Source organism: Apis laboriosa, unplaced genomic scaffold (assembly GCF_014066325.1).
Source record: "Apis laboriosa isolate Shangri-la unplaced genomic scaffold, ASM1406632v1 scaffold34_cov151, whole genome shotgun sequence".
Classification (NCBI taxonomy): domain Eukaryota; kingdom Metazoa; phylum Arthropoda; class Insecta; order Hymenoptera; family Apidae; genus Apis; species Apis laboriosa.
The window spans coordinates 574208-598177 of NW_025222928.1; the positions used below are offsets into that span (position 1 = coordinate 574208).

General features: G+C 34.6%; 1 protein-coding gene across 2 annotated transcripts in view; it reads right to left on the minus strand.

The window, feature by feature from the left end:
• The window catches only part of LOC122715063 (pikachurin-like), a 189036-nt gene that overhangs the window by 80831 nt on the left and 84235 nt on the right, over window positions 1–23970 (minus strand). For both annotated transcript variants that reach the window (XM_043936974.1, XM_043936976.1), the window contains exons 4-5: window positions 23146–23396; window positions 20356–20653 (exon numbers count right to left, since the gene is read on the minus strand). In XM_043936974.1, the coding sequence (XP_043792909.1) occupies window positions 20356–20653; window positions 23146–23396 (549 nt within the window). The remainder of the gene's footprint in view (window positions 1–20355; window positions 20654–23145; window positions 23397–23970) is intronic.

Sequence of the window (23970 nt, forward strand, 5' to 3'; positions counted from 1 at the left end):
AAAAAAAAAAAAAAAAAAAGAAGCAGAGGCGCAAGAAGAGGAAGCCGGTCCTTTCAATTTTCCGCTCCAAGGGTCTAGATGTATCTCGCGCCCCTGGCAGTCGGGCCACTTTCATCGCGCGAAACGTCGTGGAAAAAACATGGTTCCGCGCGTGTTTTACAACGCCGCATGCCGGTACGTACACCGTTTCATTCCCTCCTTCATTCCCTCCCTCTCCCCTCCTCCCCCTCCTTCCTCCCCCCCCCGTGGAAGACGTACGAAAGTCGAGGCTAAGTATCGGCGTCGGGGAGGAAGCAGAAGCAGAAGAAGAAGAAGCAGAAGAAGAAGAAGAAGAAGAAGGGTCTTCCATCCCTTTGCCCGTCGTCTCGCGTGTAACTCGCCTCGCCTCGCCTCTATTTTTTCACAGGAGGCGGAGGGGGAGGGAGAGGGGAGGAAGAGGGGAGGGGAGGGGCAGACGTTTACGAGCGTCTCGCGATAACGAACAAGTTTCGCCGTTTCTCCCTTCCTTCCCCCTCCCCATTCGTTCGAATCTCTTCTTTCGGCCATTTTTGTAAGTTGCAAAACTTCTTTCCTCCGCGAAATGGAGTCGTGAAACATCGTTTCTTTCTCCTTTCCTTTATTTTCTTTTGTGTTCGTCTTTTTTTAGGGGAGGAGGGAGAGTGGAGAGAAGATTCTCTTTTTCGGTGGAAACGGAAGGAGGCTTATGTGGAATGGATAAATAGTTGGCACAGTTTGGTGAGGTTTTTGAGCGTATAAATCACATGTTTCGTTTCGTTTGATATGGTTTGGTAAGTCGAGATGCTTCGATGGGTTTATAGTTATTTTACATTCATTTTTAATAGAAATGAAAGGTGAATTATTTCTAATTTATTTAATATTTATCCATATTATTTATATTAGATAAGAAGAGTTGATGTTTGCACTTTATTATTTTCCATTTTATTTCTTCTACTTTTATCCAAGATGAACACTGTTCAAACCACTCATTTTTCTTTAAAGACACAGCTCTTTAGATATTCCCTATTTATTTCAAATAAAAATCTCAAATAAAATCAAAAAGAAATTAATAACACAATATCCCATCAAATGACCAACAATTCCCATCCAAGGAAATCATCTAAATTAAATTAGCTAAATTATCCACGAAATTTAACAATGTCTTAACAATCCTCCTAGATCCTCCCCCCCTTTTTAAACTTTTAAACTTCTCGATCGATCGATTTTCCACTTCTATCTCTTCCTTTCCCATACACACACCCATGCACGACTAAGACTTACACAAAGAATACTTTGGAGGCAAACAAAAATTGCCAACGGGTTTCTAATCCACGATGATCCAGCTCGCGATGTCCCTTTCGTTTCGCGTGGCCTCCGTAAAGGGCGCCATTCCAAAAGGCGGATCGAATTGTGCATGGAATTATCACCGGGCGAAAAAGGAAGGAGGGATTCCGTGACTAAAGGGATTTCACGAGTTCGCGTGTCCAAAGCGGCACTCCATTGCCCGCTACGTCCAACTTGGCCCGGCTTATTACCATTTTCATCGAAACCAGCGATACGGCACGCACAAAGCTTACCGGCTTATCGATAATTCCCCCCTGATAATGTTATCACGAAAATTCCCGAGAAAGAGAGTTTTATCCCTATGATCTAGGCCCCTTCGATTTTTCTCTCCGTTTTATATACGTGGAACACGCGTTTTAATTTCCTTTCGAGCTTGTTCATTCAGGATTTTTTTTTTTAAAGGTTTCTTTTCCTTTTTGATTCGGTTCTTGGGTTTCGAAATTTTATTATCGTTGAATTTTTCGTTGCACGTTCGAGGTTTCTTAAGTGATGAGCGAGAAGAGTAATTGTGAGGAATTAATCATTGAACGGTGAAGTTATTTTTCGTAGATGCGAGTAGTTAAATGAAAGATGCATTTTTCATGATCGAACATTGAGAAGTTTGAGGAATGATTTCTCGATATTGCTGATATTAATTGTTTATTCGGATTAAAGGGGTAAAGAGTTTAAGCTGTTATATTTTTTTAAAATCGTTACCGATATTTTAAAGCGTAAGATGTTTTATGATGAACGAATTTAATTTACGAAACGAGAGGAAAGAAATTTAACGAGCGTGTTATTAAAATTATTAATAAAAATTTGAAAAATTATGATCAACCAATTTAAAGCGACGATTCTGCTAAAATCGGGAATCGATGAATAAATTATCGAATCTCAAATCTTTTAATATTCTCGTTATATTGACTTCGTCAGCCGTTTTTGATTATTCAAAAAGCCAGTTAACTAGAGATCAAGAGCTCAAGTGTGGCCTCCATCGAGCATATTCCCACTCTTTTTTGCGTTGTACGAAAAAGATCCTGAAAGATTTTTCGCATTGTTATTGTATTTTCGCGAGCAATTTTATTATCGAATTACTTACAATAAAAAAAAAGTGGAATAATAATTTTTTAATACGGGAATTTAAAGAAAAACTTTACGCGAATTGTTCTTTTCTTTTTCTATTATTATAAAATTATAATTTATCTATTATTAATAATTTATTAATTATATATATATTTTTATGTAAAAATAAAAAAGATTATATTGTTTATATTTTAATATTTCATTATTTATCGATCCAATATTATTAATTTTTCTTTATATTGTAAAATAAAAAATATAATATTGTTCTATTAATATAAACATTATTGTTAATAACATCTTAACAAAATATTGTTAAGATAAATATATTGTTAACATTACTTTATAATTTATAAATTAAAACGTGTTTTGGTATCGATAATTTAATGGAATGTTATGGTTTATGCGAACAGCGGCACGAGGAAACGGCAAAGTCAAACGTTATTGATTTCCAAAATATCGATTTAACCGGAGTCGTGTTTCGAACACGGAGCGGTGCGGACGTGTCGGTCGGAGCTCCTCGTAAGAATATTATATTTCTTAATAAATTAATTAATCTAAATAATTATAAGTCAATTTATTATTGCGACTATTGTAAATAAAAGCACGTTATGCAAGAGATAGGATGCAACGATACGAAAAAAATATTATTTTAACCGTCGCAACTTAAGAACGAAAATTAATCGATTCCTTTCATAAATTACCTTGAAAAAATCACAAAGATAAAAAGTAGAAACTTACTTTATTTTACTTCTCGTTTTCCAAATTATCGAATAACTCAATTTCGATTTATTAAACAAAATCAAAGTTTTCTCATCGATACATCGTGAGATTCACAATGGCTTCCACTTAACTTTCCATTTAGATAATACTCAAATGAAAGATGCAAAATTTTTCCTCGCATAAAATACAATTTCAATTAAATTGAAACTTTCTCATTCCACTCTCATAAAAACTGCTTATCCTCTATCCTCTCCTCCTTCTTTCCTTTTCCTCGCGAATCGTGTTTTCGCTCGTGTATGCCACTTGTACACGATCGGTCATAGTAATCACGGCCATAAATTCGTCTCGACCTAATTCCATTGATTTATCACCGGTGGCGGTTCACGGTTCCTCGCATCGCGCGCGTCTTCGCGAGGATCCACGCGTTTTGTCGCGGGAAATTCAACGGCGATAATTCAACTTCACCGTTCCGCGGCCAACTGTAATGAAACTGTAACTTCAGCCCTGTGTCCCTTTTTTTTTCTTTTTTTTTTTTTTTTTTTTTTTTTTCCCTTTCCAAACGCGTACACCGCCGTCACGTTTTCAACGTGGACAATTATTTACTCGTCGTTGCGGCTAATGCGAGCTACGCTCGAACCTCGCCCTTTCGGGGATTATAAATCGGTTTCGAGTCGGAAAGCGCAGTAGTGGCAATCTTGTTACGGGCGGCGGCCATTTTTATGGATGTATACTCGAAATCATTCTTGATATTGCGGGCTTTGTGGCTTGTTCTCGTGTTTCTCGTGTTTCACGGTGGAAAAATGTTTCTACTTTTTTATCTCTGCTTTTTTCATAGATTCCTTTCGTTCGAATCGTTAGGATAAAATACGATCGAGTTTTTTTTTTTTTTTTTTTTTGAAATTTAGTTTCGTTGAAAATAATAATATCAATTCTGTTTTTGTCAATTCTGTGATAAATTTGAAAAGCGAATCTTGTTCAAAATTGAAAGATTATTGATTTATTTTTTTATTTAGATTAAACTTAGAGGTTTAAAAGCATTTTAGAAATTTTAGATTAATTCGAAGATTAGATGTAAGTTTGTAAAATATATTTTATTCATTTTCAATTGTACCTGATATCTCAGCTTATGGATACGGAATTAAACTCATATCGCGGATTATAATTCAACGAAAGTTTAATTCGTACTTTAATTTTAGTTATAGTCGTTACGGGAGAGAATTATTAAATACAAGCCGTGTATAGTGTTTTACATCCTGTGTTAGTATTAATGTAGCATTAAGTAATTAAATATATTGCGAATATTAAAATTCGATGAATAATCTAAGATTAAACAAATTAAATTGAAATTTTCATGCATGATGTATATTTTTATTCGATGCTTCAAATCGAATATTCGCGCGATGAATTATTAAAAATATCAGATTAATTTTTTCTTTTTTTTTTTTTTTTTTTTTTTTAAATTTAAATTAGATATCATATAAACCCCCGGATATCGAATTTTGATATTCCATAACTATGCAGTGCATAGTCGCGTGTAATAAACAACCAAGTTAACTATAACGTCATAGCTCGCGTATAAAACTGTCCAAGTTTCCAAACCCTTCTTCTATTCTTTTCTCATTTCCATCTTTATTGAAAATTTCAACTGACTCCCCGGGACACCGTCCATCTCCGGCCAATCTTCTCCCAGGTCGAAAAAGTGCAAAAGAATTCTCTTAACTTCTAGCTGTTCCAGAAAGAAAATACAATTACGAGGACCCACGATTACATCGTTACTTTCTCTTAGATTGGGGTCAGAATGCACGATCGAACCGATAATATCGAAACAGTCTAATGTATTTTTTAACACGCGTTTGCTACCATCGTTTAAAGAGAAATCGTTTAGGAATCGTTATGGTTATATTAATATTTTATAAAAAAGTGATCGATGGCATGATGACACATTAAAATAATTCAATGTATTTTTGTTGAATTGGAATAATTTGAATAATGAAAAATATTAGTGTTAGATATCAAATCGTAAAATGAATCGATAAATTATGTAATCGAGATGATTTAACGTGTTTTTAAAAAAGAGATTCGTATCTAATTTAATAATGCTAAATAGTAATCCAACGATCTAGATAATCATCAATCCAACTAAAGCTGTAAATCATCGGCCATCGATCATATTAAATGTTAACAAACATTTTTAAGTTAATGTAGATATAAAAGAAAAACTAAAACCCATGACTATTTTTTATTTTATTTAAAATAGTTCAATAATTAACACTAGAATTACCAATTTATAATATTTATCTAAAAATTTAGGTTAATATATGAAAATAATTAGATAGAATTATGTTGTTATCCATAGTTATAAAAGTATTTAATTATTTATCAAATTTCTACAAACTTTTTCCTTAATTAAAAAAAACCCTACCCCAGAATCTCGTTCGAATACATTTTTCTCCTCGAAACTTTGGAATGAATACATATTAAAAAAGAAAGAAAAAAAGAAGAAATCAAAGGAAACTACCTATCGAACAAATTAATTCCAAACTTAATAACGCAACCCCGAAAAAAACCAAAAAAAAAAAAAAAAAAAAAAACCGTTGCCAAAGAAAATTTTCCAGAAGAAATAAGAAAAAAGAAGAAGAACAGAGCAAACATCCCTTCTTCTCCGAGTAATTCTTCGTCCGCCATTTTCAGCCATTTTCATCGTTCGATCGACGTCCACGCAATTACAACAAGCGTTACAGGCGACGGCTTCCCCCCCCCCTCCCCCCTCCCTCTAAATTAGCAAACACCGAAGATCAACATTAATACCAGCAAGATAACAATTGCCTCCTGTTATCGATCGAACTCTCGTTTCTCTCTCTCTCTCTCTCTCTCCCCCCGTCCGAATTTCAGACCTCGTATCGTTTCGAAAACACGAACTCCCCCTCTCCATCCATCCATGGAGACAGAGATATGCACATACACACGCGCGAGCGAAACTCCGCGTCGAAATTGTGTTACCGCAAAGGGGAATCAGAAATGGAAAGGAAAGGACGATTGACTGTCCGCCACCGATTTGTTGCCATCGAATGGCGGACGGAAACAGCGGTGTTCCATCCTCGACACTTCCGTGACGGTTTCCTCTCGGGGTAAATGGACTCGTAATGGATCGGAGGGGAGGGGGAAGGAGGGGAGGGAAGAGGGAATCGTGCTCCAGTTTCACGCGGTTCCACGTGGAGTCGAAGAAATCGGACTAAGGCGGAAGAAATCGAATTCGAGGGAAATTCGATTGCCAGGCGAGAGGGAGATGCGATTCCTAGAGCGGATCTCTGGATAGATTAGATCTGGGGGGAATAAGTGTTCCCTTTGTCTTCAAATTTTTCAACGTCGCGCGTGATTAATTTCGCGGTTATTTATTCGTTCTACGTATTTCTCGTGTTCTGGTATAGAAATTTCCACGCATATTTTTCAATTATAATATGTATAAAATATACATATGTTGGGAAATAATATTTCTTTTTAGTATTCTGTGAAATAAATGTAAGAGATAAATCCTTGTTTAAAGAAATAATATATATAAATAAAAAAGATGTTTATTAATTTTAAATAATTTTAGACGTAAAATATATTTGGAAATTTTTCAAAATTGTTCAAAGAAATTTCAAACTCTGAACGATGATGAATGATTCGAACGGGCGATATAATTCTTTCCGCTATTTACGCGTACGACCCGTCACAACAACCCCGTGTAAAAACTTCAACCGCGCCAGACGTGTCTCGGTCGTAATGTGAATCACAGTCGAGCCGACATACGTTTTATACGGAAGTGGACGACGAGATATTTCGAAATTACTCACTGTCCCGCACTTTGCAAAATTAAAGCTGCCCCTATGTTGTGTCAGTGTTACGCACTAAGGTATTTAATGGATGTTAAAACCATCAATTTGCTGTTTATGCAGCTATTTTTCTGTGACGAGCACACATTTTCATTTAATTAATTTAATGGTAATAACACGTATCGAGAATAAGTTGAAAAGCTGTTAGAGATAATTAGAAGTAATTATAACGAAACGCTTCTAATCATATAATTTGAAAATATATATATTTTCTTAGGTGATATACTTAAAGAAAATATATAAAAAAAAGCAGAGGAAAATTAATTTATTTAAAGGTTTACGTTCAAATCCTCTTAAAGGATGGGATTATGATTGGAATAAAGTTTTAAATTATCCCTTTTAATGATGGAAGTGTTGATGAAAAAGATTCTTAAATCGATTTTTTTTTCTTTTTTTTTTTTTTTTTTTTNATCTACACCGTTTTAAAAAATATAATACATTCTATAATAACATTGTATTATAGAACATTATATTATGCCATGCACAAGGAACAAGGTAGAAGAAGGTAATGTTTGCTCAAATCCACAGAGCGTGTATTTCGACTGCTTCATCTTTTTCCTATCCAACTTATCTTGCAATGTGGAAAAAGCGTCTACGTGACGTGAAAAGAAAAATAGCATAGGAAGTGAATAACACAAAGTAAGGGAGAAGTCATAAGTCTAATCTGGAATGCCTCGCGTAAGATCGGATAACATACAACGAAACTTTTTCCTTGGACTGGCAGAGAAGAAAATTTCTTATTATAAATCTCGAATTTTATACTTACTTCATAATATTATATTATAAGTATAAAGGGTATTTTTATCTTACCCTAATTTTTTGCAAAATACATAAAATATTCAAATATATTCAATAATGTCAAACGCGTGAACAATAACACGAGAATATAAAGATATAGAAAAGAGAATTGAAACTTCGTTTCGAAGATCGAATTTTCCTTTTTTATTTTCCTTCAGACTGTTTTATTTCGTATAGTTACGTTTTCTTTTTTTTTTTTCTTTTTTTTTTTTTTCCTTCCCGTATCGTTGTAACGTCGAAGAGGATTTTAAAGGGGGGAGAGGGGAGGGTAACATTTTAGTCGTTCAAGGAAGAGATCTCGGAGAAGAACGGTAAAGTAGAACAAAGTGTAGAACCGAAAAAGATCTTAAGAGGATTTCGAGATGGTGGAAAGTTTCCTCGGACGCTATAATGCGCCTGGAAACTTCTTCACGGCGTCTCCACCCCGCCGCGAATCCGTTGCGTAAGTAAATGTAAACAGATCAATGAGCGAGATGTCTTCCGCCTCTTTATCACCGTTGAACGGAATACTTTTTGAACAATCTTCTTAACAGGCGTAGATGTAGGCCTAGAAATCCCGATCGTTGAATACTATTTTTATAAATTTCATCAAGGGTGAACTTGGATATTTTCTTCTTCCTCTTTTTTCATTCCAATCTTCGGTTTTTGATTTCTTTTGTTTTTTAAAATTGAGCAACATTTGACAGGGATGAAAAATTGAACGTGTTTTGAGAACAAAATTCGTGTAATATTTGCGAGAGAAATACAATTATATTTTACTTTACTTTTTTAATAAAAATGCAAGATATATTTAATTATATAATCATTTTTTGTATTTTTATTATTTATATCATACTTTCTTCATAACTCGTTGATCATTATAAAAAGACATCATCGATCGTCAAGTTAAACGAAGAATATTTACAAAATACGATCCAAAAAAGTTTAGAAAACACGTTCTATCTAATCGCTCTCTTTTTTTTTGAAGAACGGTCTTCGTTTCCAGAACGAAGTAACAATCGATAGATCGAACGTTCTAATTGTTATCCATATCCCCCTTTCGTCGAGAATCGTTCCCAAGTTTCCAATTCTGATCGGGACACGAAAGTGATTTGTAAAGCGGTTAAAAGACAGACCTTTGCCCCTCATCTGTCGAAACCTCTGATCGAAAATCGGTCCTTGCAGGCTCGTGAAACTTTGGATCGATCTCCTCGAAATTGTTTCGCCCTGGATTTGCATACGGGATCCCCGAATCGATCGAATTAGACTTATTAGTGGGGCGGTTGAGGGCCGGTCACGGATCATTTATCGGTTGGACATGCTCCAGAAGTTGTTCGTTTCCTCCCCCCGTTGAAAGGACAATTAGAGGAAATTCCGGTGTGGCGCTCAAGGTGCGGCCAGATTCTCCGGGGTCCCAACTTTTCCCGGATTTAAGTTCGAAACGCTCGAGGGAGCTCTCTGAAACTTTGCCGGGGCGACTTGTATCCCTTCCTCTCCCCCTCAAGTGGAGGAGCATCTTGAGGGATCGGTTTAAATTGGCGAGGTGAAAATTGGGATTCGAAGCGTTAGGTTAGGTTTTATAATGTTTCTCGAATTTTTTTAGAATCTTAAAAAGGAAATCTTGGAAACGCGTATATAACGGAGAAAATTCAAAATCAACTTTTTTAAATAGATTCAGGTTTATTCCGAGAATCATATAGAGAATTTATAGAACGATAGGATTCCGAGGAAAAGATTGAAAATATTTTGAAAACGTTGAAAATATATGAATGTTTTTGCAATAGTATTGAAAGTAGCGAAAGTTTCGTTTCTTTGAGAAAGAATATTATAAAGAATATATTTTTGAAAACGATACGAATGATAAATTGTAGAATTCAAAATTATTTGAATAATAATTCAAGTAGAAATTATATATATTTATTTATTTTTAGGTTTTTTAAAGAAAAAAACTTGGAAAGCATTGACATTATAACCGCAAATCGAACAACCACGAGTGGCGTCAGTGGTTGGACCTTGGCCCTTTACCTCGGCCACTAATGGAGCCGATTTTTCTGGAACCGCAGCTCCTGGCATAGTTTCGTCCTTCTCGTAGTCAGAGAATTCTATTCACACGCGTCGTTACGTCTTTGCCAATTTTCTTGCCTATCGCAGCAATTTTTTCTCCTCGACAATCCGTATTTCATTATTTTTGGCTCAAAATTAAATCAAAATTACTTCCAAATCTATGGAAAAATTTTATCGAAGCAAATCTATATTTCTTTATCGAATCCAAATCTATATTTCTTGAACATTGTAATACAAAATAAAATTAACCCTCGTTAATACTCGAATAATTTTCAAATTTCACTCTACAAAATTCTATCTATACTTTACAGAAAAAGAAAAAGAAAGAAGAAAAAATTGCTCCAAACGAACACGTAACGCCCAACTTTTCACCCTTTGGAACCATCCCTTCGATATTTCTTTCGAGACATCATCGCTTGTTCCTCCTCCTCTCCCCGACCGAAACTAAACTTTTCCTCCCTCCGACGAAGAGGGAAAGCATCGAACGAAGAAATCGAAGAAACGAACCGTGCTGTACAATAACCATCCTCAACCCCCATCTCGTCTCTTTTCACTTCGAAACGAGACGTTCGATCGGTGAACAGAAAGCCGAAAATAGCAAACTGAGGGAAATCAAAGTTCTTCGATCTCTCTCTCTCTCTCTCTCTCTCTCTCTCTCTCTCTCTCTCTCTCTCTTTCTCTTCCCCTCCTTACCTTTGGAAATTATTAAGCAACCGCATTGTTCCGTCCAAGCATGGCCAACCTCGGTGAAATTCGTCTCTTTAATTGTCCCCTCGTGTCGGCTGGAAACTTTTCTCATGCCTGTCTGGCTACGAGTAAAAACTTCCCACCGTTTCTTTTTAATTGGTTCGTTTCGTTTTTTCTCTCTCTCTCTCTTTTTTTTTTTTTTTTTTACTAAAAATCAGCTATGCTAATTGGCTCCTCGTTCGATGGCGGAGTTAGTTTCCCGAGAATTCGTGAAAAGTGTATATAATGTACAACGCATAGAGAGTTTAGCCAGTTTTGTTATAACTCTTGTGCGTGTTATTTAGAGTTCTCTTGTGTGCACGTTTGTTCGTGGCCAGAGGTAGTTTGGAAGTTAAACTGTCGAATAGAAATGCAAGCGGGTTTTCATATGTAAAATTGTCAAAGGAGAGGATATAAGTTTGAAGGAAATTACACGTATCAATCTTCTCGTCGAAAATTTTTCAATGAAACTTCAAAAATTGAATTATACATCTTTAATACGTATTTAATACGAAGATTTCCATTCTTATCGACTTCTTCGAACCTTCGTCATTAAAAATCCGGAACAAACACTCCTACACTTTTCATTCACCCACCCCCAGAACCTCGAGATAATGCTATCTAGTTTCTCGTTTCCCGAATCGACACACTTTCCAATTATCGTCCCCTCCCTCTTCGAACAATTCGGGGAAAAAGTGGCAATGCGATTGAAACGGGGTCGAGAACAGGTTTCTAGAACTCGATGCTCCGATATTTCGAAATCTTTCGCCCAAGTTTCTCGAAAACTCGAGAAGGTTTTTGCGGTGCAAAAAGTGGAGGGCGCATAGCACGCGGATTTTCATCCAAAACCCGTCCACCGACCGAACTTTTCCTCTTCCCCCCTCTCTCTCTCTCTCACTCTGTTTTCCGACCGTGTTTTCGACACGTTGAGACAAAACTCGCCGGTTTTGTCCTCGAGGCCAGGAAAGATTAATTACTGTCCACCCCTCGTCGTGTCCTCGTTCGTGGAAGCGTTCGTTTTTCGGGGACACGCGCGTGGAAAATCCAATTTTCCGGACACGTCCTGCGGTGCCAATTAGAGGCTCGATGGGACGTTTGAAGTTGCGAATCATATAGCGCGGAAATTTTATTTGTCCGCCTCTGGTTTGGACGGGCGCGTGGTCATTGCGAAGACAGTTTTACGCGTGAAATAAAATATTTTCTTCTTTTTTGGACAGAGTGAATACAGTTTTTAAATATTATATATATGTATGATTAATCACGAGAACTATTCGAACAATTTGCGCGAAACTTTCGCTTTCCATGTAATTTCGTGAAATAGATCTCACTTTCGGTTTCACTCTTTTCTTCTCTGTTTCACGATTTCGTTCGTTGCAGAGAGAAATCAATATTTTGATTTTTAATTCCCTCGAATATATATATTTCATATCTTCCATTTATTTCTAAGAAATCATCTCTCTTTTTTCCGTTGCAATTTTGAAGATATATATATATATATATATTCGTGGAATATTCTTCGAAGGATCGATTCCAAAGTGAACAATTCACGAATACAAATCTCGATCAAAAATATTATAATTCAATTGTCTCTTCATAATATATTCACACAAATAAAAATAGAATAGGCTGTTCACAGAAATTGATCAGTACACTCCTACGTGTCTTTGGTAAGCCTTTCTAAGAAAAGCTTGGCTCTTAGCTTTCTTTAGCAAGGGATTAAAAAAAAAGATTGGCTCGCAACTTTTCCTTTCCTTTTGCTCGATTCAACGACCAGACAACTTTTTCTTATGGTCGATCCACGCAATTTCCTGTCCGCCATCGGAAACCCATCCCCTCCCCTCCCTCCTTCTCGTACACACGTAGAATTTTTTCCTCGAATATCCACTCGATAGTTGTACGTACTCGCTCTTTTATCAGCCCTTCTCGTGGAAATTCGACGAGCTCGAAATTGGGAGGGAAACCCTTACGCTCGAAACTCTTGGAGGAAACAGATCCCCTTCTTGCCTTTATAATTCTTATCTTACCAATATATTTGTTTGTTCCAAGTTTGTGGAATTGTCGATCGTATCCAGATTATCAGGATGAATGTGTGAGAGGAACGGTTCTTTCTCGAATTCGATTCTTTTTCAAGGAAGGGAAGGTTGTTAGTTAAGAGAAGGACGAAAAGAAAGATGATAATTATTTTAATCAAGATAAGTGATAATTATTATTAACGATTGGTACATGGTAATTAGTCAAATCATGTAAGATTTTAAGAGTCGAACAGACTCAAAATTTTAACTTCTGCGTTTAACTTTAATCTTAATTCAACATCGAGGTCGCAATCATCTTTATGATCTATCAAAAGATATTACGCTGTTATCCCTAAGGTAATTTATTCTTATAATTACAATTTATAACTCAAAATATATCTTTAAACTTAAAAATTAAATATTAAAATAAAGTTTATTAAATTTATTAATCCTCCCAATCAAATTTAAATTACTATTCATAAATTAATACTTATATAAATAATAAATTAAATAAAATTCTATAGGGTCTTATCGTCCCATAACTAAATTTTAGAATTTTAACTAAAAATCTAAATTCATTAAATAATTTAGAGACAGATATTATTTCATTAATCCATTCATTCAATTCTTCAATTAAAAGACAATTTATTATGCTACCTTTGTACAGTCAATATACTGCAGCTATTTAAATTTTAAATTCATGGAGCAGAGTGTGAGTCTATATTCTTGACGTCATAAATAATACAACTCTATGTGTACAAGATAAATGAGTATATCAATTGCAACTCAGCAATGATAAAATCGTATCACGTTCTTAAGATTGTTTTTTCTGTTGTCACAAATATAAAATATCTCTAATAACTCGAGGATTAATAATGAAAGAACGAGTGGCGAAAAATCGGCTCAGATCCAATCACGAAATCAAACCAGAAACGCTAACAAACCCTCGTCGAATCTCCTCGATCAATCTCCTTTCTCCCAAACAAACAAAAAAAAAAGAAAAAAAAAAAAAGACTCGTCTCCATCGATAAATCCAGGAAACAACCTACCCATAACCAATTCTAAAATTGAAAAACTTGACTACCTCGAAACTCCCTCTCAAGAGGAGGGAGAAAACCGCGTGTAAATTACTGCAAAGCCGTCAGTTTCGAACCCGTCAGGTCGAAACTCGAAGAAACTATAATAATCGATCCGCGGTTTCGAATTCCTGGTTCGATTAATATCTTCGATCGATCGATTTCCATATCCTCGAATCATCGATGGTTTCATACCTTCAGCTCGAATCTCCAGACATGTCGGCGACTATTCCCGTTCCAAGAGTTTCATGCGTCGAAGCAGGCTATACGAAACCTGTTTGAGACACGTCGAACTCCCCAAATTAATTTCGGGATACAAAGAAGGGTTAGAAGGTTTTAAGGGGAGCGATTGAGTTGAGAGAGATTATGCTAGCCATTATCTATGATGTAATACTTCACGTTCGAGGAGATCAAAGTGCAAAAGCATCATCGCAGCTTTTGGACGGATGCGATCGAGGATGATCGATGATGGACGATTAGACGGATCGAAGGGGATAAGGGGAATGGAAGAAGGAGATTGAGAAAACTTGTGTGACTTTTTTTTAAGTTGGGCAAGTTGCTTAGTTCAGAATCGTGCAAGGTGTTTGAGAAGCGAATCTAATTAATAATTTGTATCTGTCTATTTTGGCAGATTAAAAATAAGATAAAATAGGTATTATATTAAAATAAATGAATGATTATTTTTAAAATCCTTCGTTTCCCTTCTTAATATATTATTCATTTTCGTAGAGTATCTATTTCGTGAGATATTAAATTTGAATTTGATCAAATTCACGAGAAAGATTCACGGAATAATTAAACGAAACTGACAACGAGTAATTATTTTTCAAATTATTTTTAAAACAAATTTATTTTCTAATTTTCATAGAGAAAAATAACAAGAATTTAGTTAGAATTTAATTTATTATATAATTGTTATTTTCTTCGATCAATTAATGATAATAAAAATCTTGATACTAATAAATCAAATTGATTGATTCCAGATTAATTCCAGAAGAAGAAGAAATTCATCTAATTGTTCTCATATTATCCGTTATCCATTTATCCCTTTACATTTAATTTATATAAATCTATATCTCTGATAAAACTATCTCCAATTTTCCCGAAAAGAGATAACAATAAACGTTTCATAAAAGTTTTCCCTCCATTAATAATTTTATTCCCACGCTCGATATAACATTTTTTCTCCTACGGGGGAATTTCGAATTAAACCCCCGTAGGAACGAGCTTGAATAATTGATTCGCTCAAATTAAATCAACCACCGAATTAAATTCGAGGAAAGGAGGACGAAACAAATTTAAATGCAACAAAAATCTTGGCACGACACCACGCTCAAATAGATTCCTCACAAATCAATTTCACAATCCAATAAGATTTTCCAATACGACTTAATAAATTGGCCATCATGGATATTCAAACCGCAGTGAATTCTTTTTGCACGCATCGTATTCCTCCTACGCTTTCGTTCAAAAACAATAAACTGTGGAACGATTAAAAAAAACGACTCTTGATTCCTATTCAAATTATTTTAACATTTCTTTGAGATGTTATAAGATGAGCATCAGAAGATTAAACGTTTTCGACGACTTTATCATTTATTATTCCGATGAATATGACACGAATTGTGAAGAAAAAGAGTGAACCAATGAACCGATCTTCGAGTTCTGTGCTCCGCAAAAATTGAAAATTTCGACTGCGAACGAATTCGAAGAATCTGTACCCGTTCGAACAATTAACACACTTCTTCGACCTACCCCCTTTTCCTCCATCCTTTTTTTAAATGTAACATATAAGAAAAACGAGTTTTTCTCAAAATTAGCCACATTGTCGTGAGCCTGTGTCGTAAGCCTGGACTCGTTATTTATATATCACTGTCAACAATTAAATAAGCCGAGGGCACGTGGGGAGGTAAGGGTAGGGGTGGGGGTAAAAGTTCGAACTAATGTTTGTCAAATATTTGCCGTAGGAGTTTCATAGTCGTTACAACAGTTTAACGCAAATAAATTGTAGTTTCATTAAATCCCGGGCCAACTCCATCAGCCTTGGGCCCTCGAGGGAATTCAGTTGTTCAAGGATCGCCAAGGGATCCGTACGGCCTTGTTCCGTGATTTCGAATCTCTGACAGAGAGAAAGAGAGAGAGAGAGAGAGAGAGAGAGACTGGAGATAGCCCGATGCTCGGAATAAGCCAATAAAGGCAGGCAAACTTCGTTTCGTTTGTTGATATTAGATGATTTGAACAGTTGGCTATGTATTCATATGTTGAGGTAAAAGAAGAAAAGGAAAAAAAAAAAAAAAAAATTGCGGTATTTCTTAGCGAGATAGTTCGTTAGCGGGTATTGTGATATTTCAGATTCAATTTTATTGTTGTTTGAATGAATTTTTCCGGTTTTAAAATTAGACGGTCGAGAGAGGTCTATTTCAAAAGATTTTGAAAACTGTATATATCAACGAGGGGATTTTTTGATAAAATTTTTAAGGAATTCTCCGATATTTAAACCATCAAACGAATTTGCCAACTTTTTGTCGGGAGAGTTACTTTTTTGGAAGGTGGACCATCGAAATCTGGTAAAAAAAAAAAAAAAAAAAAATTGTGGAACGGGTTTTTTAACCACTTGAGAGGGGAAAAAATGTGAAATTTTTTTTTGAATATCACTCATGATTTTATCGTTACAATTCTACAGAACAATATCACGAAAAAATTGTATAAAACATTATTCGAAACGAACCTCACTAAAATTAATAAAAACATTTTTGTTTTGATTAATGCTTCTCATTCAACTATTACTCTATTATCAAAAATAATAAAATAATAAAAATAAAATAAAAATTCTATACAAAGAAGAAAGAAACAATTCAAATTCTGCATGATTTATACCTTTTTTTGTGGAAACAAAGAAAAGAAATTAAAAATGAAAAATTAAAGATCAAAAATCAGATAGATCAAGAAATATAAAATTCCATATCGATACCGAATTTAATAATATAAATTATAAGATTAAAAAATACTCTAGATGTATCGATTAAACAGTACGTCATTAAAAAAAAAAAACATTTCCACGCTCGATATAAACGGCAGGAAAACTCACAAATCTTCATACGGTGACGATAGCCGTTAGTTCGTCAGCTTATCGATCGTCATTGCTGAGAAATTGTGCCCCTGGCGATTCCAAAGAGCCGATAAATAAATCTCGTTTGACGTGATTCACAGTGAACATCAAGACTATTCCTGTACATGTCCTACAAGAATATATATATATATATATTTTAAACTATTATTCTTTTCGTTGAAAAAATATCACAAAAATCATAGAAGATTGGTCGTATATTGTACAGAGTGAATGACAGAATGGTTTAAAAAATTATTCATAATTATCGTATAAAAGAAAATGTCGAGGATGAAAGTCGTACGATATAAAAAAGAGTTGTAACTCGATACTTTTATTTCCTTTTGTAAATATATTTTCATAAAGAGCATACGAACTTTATCTTTCTAAATGGAATCAAAAGAATTCTTTTTAACACGATTTATTCGATACATCAATATATTGTATATTGTATCGAATATATATAATTACACGATAAATCAATATATTACAAAATAAAGAAAACCAATTTATATTTATAGAGGACATACAGAGAGACGAAGGAAATCAAGAGATATTCAAGTAAAAATATAAAAACAATCTTAATCTTTAATTTCTCGCTTTAACTATGATTTAATTTCAAAAACGAACGTCCTCTATATCTTCATCCACCTGACAAAATTACATAACATCAATTTACATCTCTCTGTGCTATCTTCCGTACAAAATATTTTTTCCTCGATATATTTACAATTATTACAATTTTATTTTATTACAGTTCATTCGTGCATTTGTTTCGAATAATGGATTCGGGAAAAACACAAATTGAAGATTGAATCGAGGGATCATCTGCTTATATTGGCGGGTTGTTCCGGGTCAGAGAGAATGGCAAGAATTCGCTCATCCTCTCCTCATCGATTATCGTGCTTTCAAGCTTCATCCGGCTTTCGCCCGACTTCGCCGATACGTTCTCCTTCGTTTATCTCGTTGCTTGGCGATAATCGTCGCGGAAAATAAATAAATGATAAGCAAACTAGGATTCATTGGAAATTCAACCGGCCATTTGTTTCGTTTCAACGATAAATTGTTCGGTGATCAATATCCAGGTGATATTCGTTATTAATACAAAGAAAAATATTGGCAAGAATAATACATTTTTACTCATTTTTTTTTAATTATATTTAAATTCTTTTTTAAATATTTTTTTACAACGTGTATCGAGAAATGATTAAACAATAGGAATAAGGATTTTCGAATTATTCCTTCTTTGAAATATCCTTATTTCGTTTTTCTTCTTTGTTTAAAAACTTTGATGTTGAAAGTTTTGTCGATTTATTATGTTCCTCTTTTCATTTGCTCGAGACGATAAATCAATAAACGGTTTAATTTTTTTTTTTTTTACTATTTTTCTCCCTCCCTAAAAATTTCTATGCAAACGTATAAATTTATACGTACATGATCCTATCTATCTAGGAATCTGCATTGCCATTTATTTATAGTCAGCATGAAAAATAAAAGTGCATATATTGGACGGGATAACGATGTTCGATGAAATAAAACTGTTTATCACGGTATCGATGCGATGCTAGAATCCGCGACCAATCGTGGACTTTCCACCGGAATTGAGAGGGAGAAAAATTAGTCGTATCTCGGCAAAAGCAAAAATATTATTCGCTATGATATTCGATATTTTTTTTTTTTTTTTTTTTTTTTTTTTTCTCGTAAAAGCAAAGTCTATCGATCGTTCGTAAAGCTGGAATCGACACGCGGCGATTCGTTATAAAAGAAGAATAATTTGGATAAAGTTTGTCGTACGTTTCTCGTAAATCAAATCAATTTTAACGAAGAAATCGCTGGATTAAATCTCGTTCATATATTTCGATGAATTATTGCCAATCGAAATGTATTGCCTGTGAAAACGGAATCGACATTTCCAGAATAAAAGAATTTAAGATGTAAAATTATAGTTAAACAGTTTTTTCTTTTTATTATCGAGCAACATTTAAAACGAAAGATATGAATTTTTATGAATAATTGTTATTAACAGATTAGACCTATATCATGATCGAGGAAAAAAGAAAATTTCAATTATTAATTCAAATCAACAATTTTCAACAATTTTCACCGAAAATAATTCGATACACGCCATTACGTATAAAAATCAAAGAAAAATCACTATTTCTCCAATCGGATACCTCGTCGATACACATAAAAATTCGAAGAAATAAAAAAAAAAAATCACTACATCTTCAACCTGCTAAAGCACTCCAATTCAAATAAACTGCAATCAATTTAAAATTGCGGAAAAGGAAAGAGTAAAAAATCGAATAAAAATAGAATTAAACCCTCATAAAATTAACGAGATGCGAATAATTTAATCGAAAATCCAGCCAACGAATTTCCACGAAAAATAAAAGAAATTCAAAGAAGGAAACAAAAAACCACTTATATTTCGATCATCGAAACCCTTCGATCTACTCATAAAAGAGGAAAGAAGAGAGAGAAAAAATCGAATTAAATCGCTACGTCAATCAAAATACGAGTGATTTCTGAAGAAAAAAAAAAAAAAAAAAAAAAACAGAAAAATATTACAATTTCAAATTCCCAGACCAGCAGAGGGAAGGTATTCACTTAGAAAATCGTTTTTAACGATCATCTCTCGGATCGGCGCGGAGGGGCGTTAGAACAAAGTTAAACGTGGAGGAGGAAGGTGTAATTGCGTTACCACGGTGGAACACTAATTGCACGATGGTCCCTGCCTGAATCGAATTGTGTCATCCGTACTGTACCGGCTAGTAATGGGTCTAAGATCAAAGTGTTGTGACGAACCCCAGTGGCCCAGTGAACTGAATTTCCAATTCGCGTGCAAACAGGAACTGGTTACATCCCCTTCCCCTGATTATCCGCCTAAATCTGTGAGAGACAATGGTTTCTTAACAACCTCGATAATTTTATATTAAAAGCGATACGAGAAGGATCCAACACGATATCAGGCTTCTCTGTCGAGAAATTTAAATTTAATTCATCACGAAAGAAGAAGATAATAATTATCAGAGTGCCAATACTTAAAAAAAGAAAGGAAAATGTTGACTGGGTAATGAAAAGAATAAATAAAAATGTAGTGGTTTAGCTGAATGAATATATTTAATTATACGTGATTGCGTATCTGTTTACAAAACATTTGAAGTATGTGTATGGAAGAAAAACAAATCGATACCAACTATGAAATAATGATGTTGCTGGCAACAATTCGATAAACCACATATAAAATTTCAATGAACTTTAAATTCTATAACAAAAAATAAGGAAACCCAAACAGACCTAGATACGATTAGTCTGCCCCTTGCAATCCCTTCACACGGCATCTGGCAAAAAGATCCAGCCGAATAATCAAACTACTGGCCCTACGAGCTCGAGATCGTGAAGGGTCGATCGATCTCTCGTGCGTCGCGCGCCGATGAATCTCGAGAGAGTCTCGAAGAACACTGGCTCCCGTCCAAGGGAGCACGAGCGTCCAAACCCTCGACCAACTTACTCTACCCTCACCCTCGAACGCACGAAAAACACGAGGAAGACACGCGAGCTATATTATAACGAAATTGAGAAATATCACTCACCGAGCTGGCATCGATCGCCACCCCTTCCCAGGGGGCATTGACACCGTTGCCTGAAGGACCCTTGCTTCCGTCTCGGTGCGACGTCGTTCCCTTCGAGATCCACGGCCATCGAGGCGTCGCCCCCCGTCTCGTCGTCCGCGTCGTCGTCGTCGTCGTCGTCGTCGATCAGATCGACGTCGTCGCCGTGGCTCTGCTCGATGTAACAGTTTCCGGCTGGGCCACAGTCTAACGAGCACGCTGGCTCCGTGCTCGCTATGCTCTCCATCGTGGAAGGCAGTTTTTGTTCCAAATTGGGGCCCTGGATGAAACGGGTTTTAGAATAGAATAATTTTCGAGAAGATTCTTGGGAAATTAAGGTTCTTTTATTTTTTTTTTTTTGGTGATTGTAGATTTGAGGATAAAAGAAAAATAGTTGTTTTTTCTTTTAATTTTAATAGGATTTTAGAGAGAGGAATAGGAGAGGATTTTAGAAGGGAAGGTTTTTCTTTAATCTTGGTACAACTTTGGAAAATGTTGAAACTGAAACTGTTTTCTTTTATTGATGTAGATAGAACAGAAGAGAGAGGAGAATTGTCTTTCCTGATACTAGTTTCCGTTCTGTTTTTAATAGTAGGATATACTATAACTTTGAAAGAAGTTAAAATAGAAAGTTATTGATATATCTCCTATTGTATCTTCCTTTCTAAGAGAAAGAAATAAGAAAGCAACGTTTTAACGTGGCTTTCAGTATCAAGGAAAGAAAATTGTTTTTCCTGCTAATGTAAATTTGAAAGGAAATATGGAAGAAAGCTTAGATATATTTTTATCTTTGGGATCAAAGAAAAAGAGAAATCAATTCTTTGATGTTGATATAACTTTGAAAGAGAAAGAAACGTCAAATTATTTTCAACCGGTGTTACCGTTGTATTTCTTCTAGAAGAGAAATAGAAAGAGGAAATTATTTGGTGCTGTTGGTGCAGATTTGAAAGAAAATATAGCAATTTTTTTCCCCTCCATTGTTAGTCGAGAGAAAATTCGAGAGATGGCAGAAATGGAGCAGGAACTGATTTTTCGAAGGACCTGTTGCACGTTTTTATCCGGAAGATCAGGCTAGACGAAGTCCGGATTGCATGGAAACGAGCACAGTTTTTTTTTTTTTTTTCTAAAACAATTCTATTTTTTTTTTTTCCATTTTTGACGAGTGAAAATGAGATTAAATAGAATAGCGAATAGATAGAAACGTGAGCATAAAATATGATTTAGAGATTTTTTTTAGAAAAAAAATCTTATCTTAATTCTTTAATTTTTAAGAAAGAAATATATTTTCTATTTTTCTTTGAATTTTAATTGGCACGTGCGATGCAATAATACAATTTCAAATAAAAAAAAATTGGAACGGTAAGGGTATAAATAAATAAATAAAAAAAGATTCGACAAGTTCGCTCGAATATATTTCACTAGAAGCTATTTTAAATATTGGAATTGAAAATGATTCATCGAGCGTTCTAATTTCCCGAAATTTCACGAATCCATATATTCGACTAACCAAACGTGACTGACATATTTAACTTTACATAAATATTTCATTTATATTTAAAGATATTTATACTTGCTTCTACATACATATATATATATATAAATCTTATTCTCGATTAAGATACATCATTTTGCATAGCGATACGTTTACGAAAAAATTTCTAATTTCACTTAGAACAGAGTTTTTTATTATTCTTCTATCCGCGGGTATCCAGCTTATTAAGCTTAAATGAACAAAAATAGTAATCTAATTCTCAATTGTATTATTAAGAGAGATTAAAATCTTTATACGGCTCCATATTAAAAATTCGATCGAAGAATAATATTATGCTCTTTCCGTTCCATCTATTTTTTTTAATATTATTCGTAATCCAAAAATCAATAAGAATTTTTATATTGAACAATGAGTAGCGAATTTTCAGACTTTCTAGAGAATTGTATTCATTGAGACGCGAATTAAGATCGAGATCGAGTCAGCATCCGGTAAATAATTGTATAACAATTTTCCAATTATCTTTCTTAATCCTTAAACCGCGAGATATTTCACGTTTATAGAGGAAAGAAAGAGCACGAAACGAAAAGGAAGAAGAAACGAAAGGACAAGCGAGTGGGAAAGAATAAGAAAAAAGAAATGGAGAGAAAAGAGATATGGATGGAATGACAAACAACTCGTGAAATTGCGTTGCTTCCGGATAAATCGACGGCTGTTGGATCGATCATTCGAGATAGATGCAAAGAAATCCGGTCTGGATTATAAAAAAAAAAAAAAAAAAGAAAGAGAAATAGCTTTGAGCATTTTTAGACGAAAACAATATTTTCCTGCGTGTATCGCGACTTATAATTCGTGAAACGTAAACAGAGAGTTCGATTTATAAACTAGAATCGTACAAGAAGTGAAAAATAGAAGAAATTTTTATATACAATGTGTTAAATTTGAAAACGTTATTATTATTTTCCAATGATAATATTTATTATTTCAATGTTCGAAATATAAAATTTTATCGTTCTTTTCAATCGAAAAGATTGATAAAATTTTCCCTCTCCTCAATGTAATTAATGTTGTATAATTTATATATCGAATTCTGAAGAACATTTTACTAATTAAATACAATATCGGTACTCTTTAATCGATCTACATTCATCAATATTCATCAATTCGTTCTATTAATTAATTTATCATTTGTTAAATCGAATTCTCGAAATTACGTGGAACTGCGTTTCATTTTTCTTTTTTGTTCGTTTAATTCTGAAAATGGGGAATTTTATTATACACACTTGAGACGTGGCTCGTAGTTCGACTCGTAGATCGACGGGTGGGCTAGTTTCCTCGATAATTTTGCTGGTGGAATTCGTGGTGGAATTTTCTGGCGGGGGATCCAAGTGTATCGTGAACGATGCACCGCGCATATAAAGGATGTCCTCGACGGCATCTTCATCGTCGTCCGTGTCTTTGTTCAATTCGTCGTTCTCCACGTCTTCCACCAATTCGCCGAGCTCGCCTGTCGACGGCGATGTCGAATTCAGCTCTGGAACAAAATACCATTCTAAAGAAAACCCACGTCCTGTCGATCTCATAATTTTTCTGCAAAATATATGTAATATATAATTTAAAAAGATCATGAAATAAGTTTAATCCGCTTCAAGAATTACAGGCAAAGTGAATATCAAGTGGTATACCTTTGATCTTCGTTCAAAAAACAAACGGAAATATCACGGTAATTTTTTTCTTCGACATCTAATAACATAATCTCCTAATTAAAAATCTGTAATGTGATTCTTTTCCTTCCACAGAACGTCTAAAGATCCATGAAAACGAAGAATATCGAAGGAAAGAAATTAAAAGTGAAAAAAAAAAGGTTCGAAGAAAAGGTAAGAGGAAGAAGGTTGAAAAAATCTCTAGGTAAGATATTTCGTCTTGCTCTTTCCGTGGAAAAGAATATTTCGTTCTTCCTTCAATTTAATTAAGTTAATTTCTGTTGATCTTAAAGACTAATTTACACATCCTTCGATTCGTAAACAACCAACCAAATTCATTCGCAGGTCTATGCTGGGTCAATATGCAAAATGGCGAATTTCTGGCCCTCCAATTTTCACAGTTGG